Raw genomic sequence first — 4,292 nt, forward strand, 5'->3', positions numbered from 1 at the left:
TACAAAAATACAAAAATACAAAAATACAAAAATACAAAAATACAAAAATACAAAAATACAAAAATACAAAAATACAAAAATACAAAAATACAAAATACAAAAATACAAAAATACAAAAATACAAAAATACAAAAATACAAAAATACAAAAATACAAAAATACAAAAATACAAAAATAAAAAAATACAAAAATCAAAAAATACAAAAATACAAAATACAAAAATACAAAAATACAAAAATACAAAAATACAAAAATACAAAAAACAAAAATACAAAAATACAAAAATACAAAATACAAAAATACAAAAATACAAAAATACAAAAATACAAAAATACAAAAATACAAAAATACAAAAATACAAAAATACAAAAATACAAAAATACAAAAATACAAAAATACAAAAATACAAAAATACAAAAATACAAAAATACAAAAATACAAAAATACAAAAATACAAACATCCAAAAATACAAAAACAAACAAACAAAACACCAAAACCAAACACACAACACCACAAACACCACCACAACACCCCCAACCCCCCACCCCCCCCACCCCCACCCACCCCACACCCCCCCACCCCCCCCACCCCCCACCCCCCCACCCCCCCCCCACCCCCACCACACCCCCCCCCACCCCCCCACCCCCCCCCCCCCACCCCCCCACCCCCCCCACCCCCACCCCCCCCCACCCCCCCCCCCCCCACCCCCCACCCGCCACCCACCCACCCCCCCCCGCCACCGCCCCCCCCCCCACCCCACCGACCCCCCCACCCCCCCCCCCCCCACCCCCCACCCCCCCCACCCCCCCCCCCCCCACCCCCCCCCCCCCCCCCCCCCCCCACCCCCCACCCCCCCCACCCCCCCCCCCCCCCCCCACCCCCCCCCCCCCCCCCCCCCCCCCCCCCCCCCCCCCCCCCCCCCCCACCCCCCCCCCCCCACCCCACCCCCCCACCCACCCCCCCCCCCCCCCCCCCCCCCCCCCCCCCCCCCCCCCCACACCAACCCCCCCACCCCCACCCCCCCCCCCCCCCCCCCCCCCCCCCCCCCCCCCCCCCCCCCCCCCCCCCACCCCCCCCCCCCACCCCCCCCCCCCACCCCCACCACCCCCCCCCACCCCCCCCCCCCACCCCCCCCACCCCCCCCCCCCACCCCCCCCCCCCCACCCCCCCCCCCCCCCCACCACCCCCCCCACCCCCCCCACCCACCCCCCCCCCCCCACCCCCCACACCCCCCCCCCCCGCCCCCCCCCCGCCCCACCCCCCCCACCCCCCCCACCACCCCACCCCCACCCCCCCACCACCCCCACCCCCCCCACCCCCCCCCCCCACCCACCCCACGCCCCCCACACACCCCCCACCCCCCCCCCACCCCCCCCCACACCCCCCCGCCACCCCCCCACACCCCAACCCCACAACCCACACCCCCCAACCCCCCACCCAACCCACCCCACCCAACCCCCCCACCACAACCCCCACCCACCCCCCAAACCACCCCACACCCCCCACCACCCACCACCCCCCCACCACAACCACCCCACCAACACCACCCACCCCCCCACAACCCCACACCCACCCCCCAAACACAACCCACCCACCCCCAACCCACCCCACCAACCCACACCCCCCCACACCAAACAACCAAACCACAACCCACCACCCCACACCCCCAACAATCCCAACCACCAACCTCCCACACATCCAACCAACCAACCACCAAACAACCACCACCCACACAACACAATCCAAAAACACAAACAAACTACACAAAAATACAAAAATACAAAAATACAAAAATACAAAAATACAAAATTTCTAAAAATTCTTAAAAATTCTAAAAATTCTAAAAATTCTAAAAATTCTAAAAATTCTAAAAATTCTAAAAATTCTAAAAATTCTAAAAATTCTAAAAATTCTAAAAATTCTAAAAATTCTAAAAATTCTAAAAATTCTAAAAATTCTAAAAATTCTAAAAATTCTAAAAATTCTAAAAATTCTAAAAATTCTAAAAATTCTAAAAATTCTAAAAATTCTAAAAATTCTAAAAATTCTAAAAATTCTAAAAATTCTAAAAATTCTAAAAATTCTAAAATTTCTAAAAATTCTAAAAATTCTAAAAAATTTAAAAATTCTAAAAATTCTAAAAATTCTAAAAATTCTAAAAATTCTAAAAATTCTAAAAATTCTAAAAATTCTAAAAATTCTAAAAATTCTAAAAATTCTAAAAATTCTAAAAATTCTAAAAATTCTAAAAATTCTAAAAATTCTAAAAATTTTTAAAATTCAAAAAATTCAAAAAATTCAGAAAATTCTAAAAATTCAAAAAATTCAAAAAATTCAAAAAATTAAAAAATTCAAAAAATTCAAAAAATTCAAAAAATTCAAAAAATTCAAAAAAATCAAAAAATTCAAAAATATCAAAAAATTCAAAAATTCAAAAATTCAAAAATTCAAAAATTCAAAAATTCTAAAAATTCTAAAAATTCTAAAAATTCTAAAAATTCTAAAAATTCTTAAAATTCTAAAAATTCTAAAAATTTTAAAAATTCTAAAAATTCTAAAAATTCTAAAAATTCTAAAAATTCTAAAAATTCTAAAAATTCTAAAAATTCTAAAAATTCTAAAAATTCTAAAAATTCTAAAAATTCCAAAAAATTTAAAAATTCTAAAAATTCTTTTAATTTTTTTAAATTTATAATATGGGTAATTCTTCGCCAACTCACACAGCAGTTGCCCCGACCCCTCTTCGATTTGCGTGAAACTTTGTCCTAAGGCAGGCCTGCCCAACCTTTTCGGCTCAATTTTCACATTTTTGTTCGTCAAAATTACAATTGTTGATTTTTTCATGGTTTCTTTGATGGAATCGGTTCTCAGATGCCCAGTGAACATAACTTCGATAAAATTTTGGAAAAATATTTTTGCAGGTCGTTTTTATGTAAGTTTTAAGTGAAAAATTGGTCCGGCCCGCGGGCCGGATTGATTTTTGACGTAAAATGTAGATAAAAACGACTTGTATAAATATTTTTTCAAACTTTTGGTAAAGTTATGTTCACTGGACATCTGAGAACCGATTCCATCAAAGAAACCATGGAAAAATGAACAATTGTAATTTTGACGATCAAAAATGTGAAAATTGAGCCGAAAAGGTTGGGCAGGCCTGTCCTAAGGGGTAACTTTTGTCCCTGATCACGATCCGATGACGACCAACTTTTTCAAAACTTTTTTTCGTAAAATCGCGATAACTCGTGATGTTTATAAGCAAACCCCTAATGTCTATATATCAAATTTTTTGTAATTGTCTGCTCTACAACTTTGTTGAACATTGTTATACTCTAAAAAATAACCCTGCAATGTTAGAAAAAACACGAAATTTTAAAATGAAAAATTTTGTTCTAAATGAAAAAATGACCCTTCTGGGTCAATGTAGATTCGTAAAGTACATTAAATTTCCCATTAAATGACATGTTCCAAAAAATTTTACAGTCGAGTAACGGAAAATGGGAGAATTTTTAAAACTTTTTTAGTGTTTATTTCGATGAAAAATACGTTTTTTCGGAATTCTGAGTACGCCACCAAATCGGGCGTCTAATGTTACATAAAAGTCCCTTTGAGACCAAATTTCTATCTCATCACCGTTTCAGGCTGCAAATTATTGAAAAACACCTCTTTTTCGCATGTTCAAAAATTAAAGGGGTCGTACCGCCCCTCCGTCACGAGATATCAAAAAATGGACCTCGGATTCGTGATCAGGGACAAAAGTTACCCCTTAGGACAAAGTTTCACGCAAATCGAAGAGGGGTCGGGGCAACTTTTCCCGATTTCGTGTGAGTTGGTAGAGAATTACCCATATGTATTCCTGAACTGCAACTGAAGGTTGCAATGAGACTAGCGAGTGAAGTGGAGTGTGATCTGATTGCTCAAACGAGATCAATTTCACCGCTCTCTGACACAGACGGTCCAAGATGACGATGACGACGACGATGATCGATGTGTTAGTGTGGTGGGGACTGGGGAGTTCAAGGTGGAATTCATGCACCGTCATTGATTGCAGTGTGTATTTCTAGTGGAAAACTTGAAACTTCAGACTGAATTTTCTGTTTTGAGTCAGATTTGACGTTCCAATGAACTAGTTTATAAAATTTTTTTTTTTTATAAATTATGAAATATTTTCCATTTGTTTATTTTATTTTATATGTTTGAACAGAAATTGTAATATTGTTTAGATTATTTTTTATGAACATCCCTGACGCAGACAGAGCCATTTGAAGACAATTGCTCCCGCTGGAAATCTGTC

General features: G+C 41.5%; 1 protein-coding gene across 1 annotated transcript; it reads right to left on the reverse strand.

Annotated features, from left to right (window-relative positions):
* Nucleotides 1–705: 705 nt before the first annotated feature.
* On the reverse strand, nt 706–1,311 carry LOC128093442 (uncharacterized; the record flags this gene model as incomplete). Its single annotated transcript, XM_052710204.1, has 1 exon — nt 706–1,311. A coding segment is annotated over one exon (606 nt), but the record flags the coding sequence as incomplete, so codon positions are not given.
* Between the last annotated feature and the right edge of the window lie 2,981 nt (nt 1,312–4,292).

This window comes from Culex pipiens, chromosome 3, assembly GCF_016801865.2.
Source record: "Culex pipiens pallens isolate TS chromosome 3, TS_CPP_V2, whole genome shotgun sequence".
Taxonomy (NCBI): Eukaryota; Metazoa; Arthropoda; class Insecta; order Diptera; family Culicidae; genus Culex; species Culex pipiens.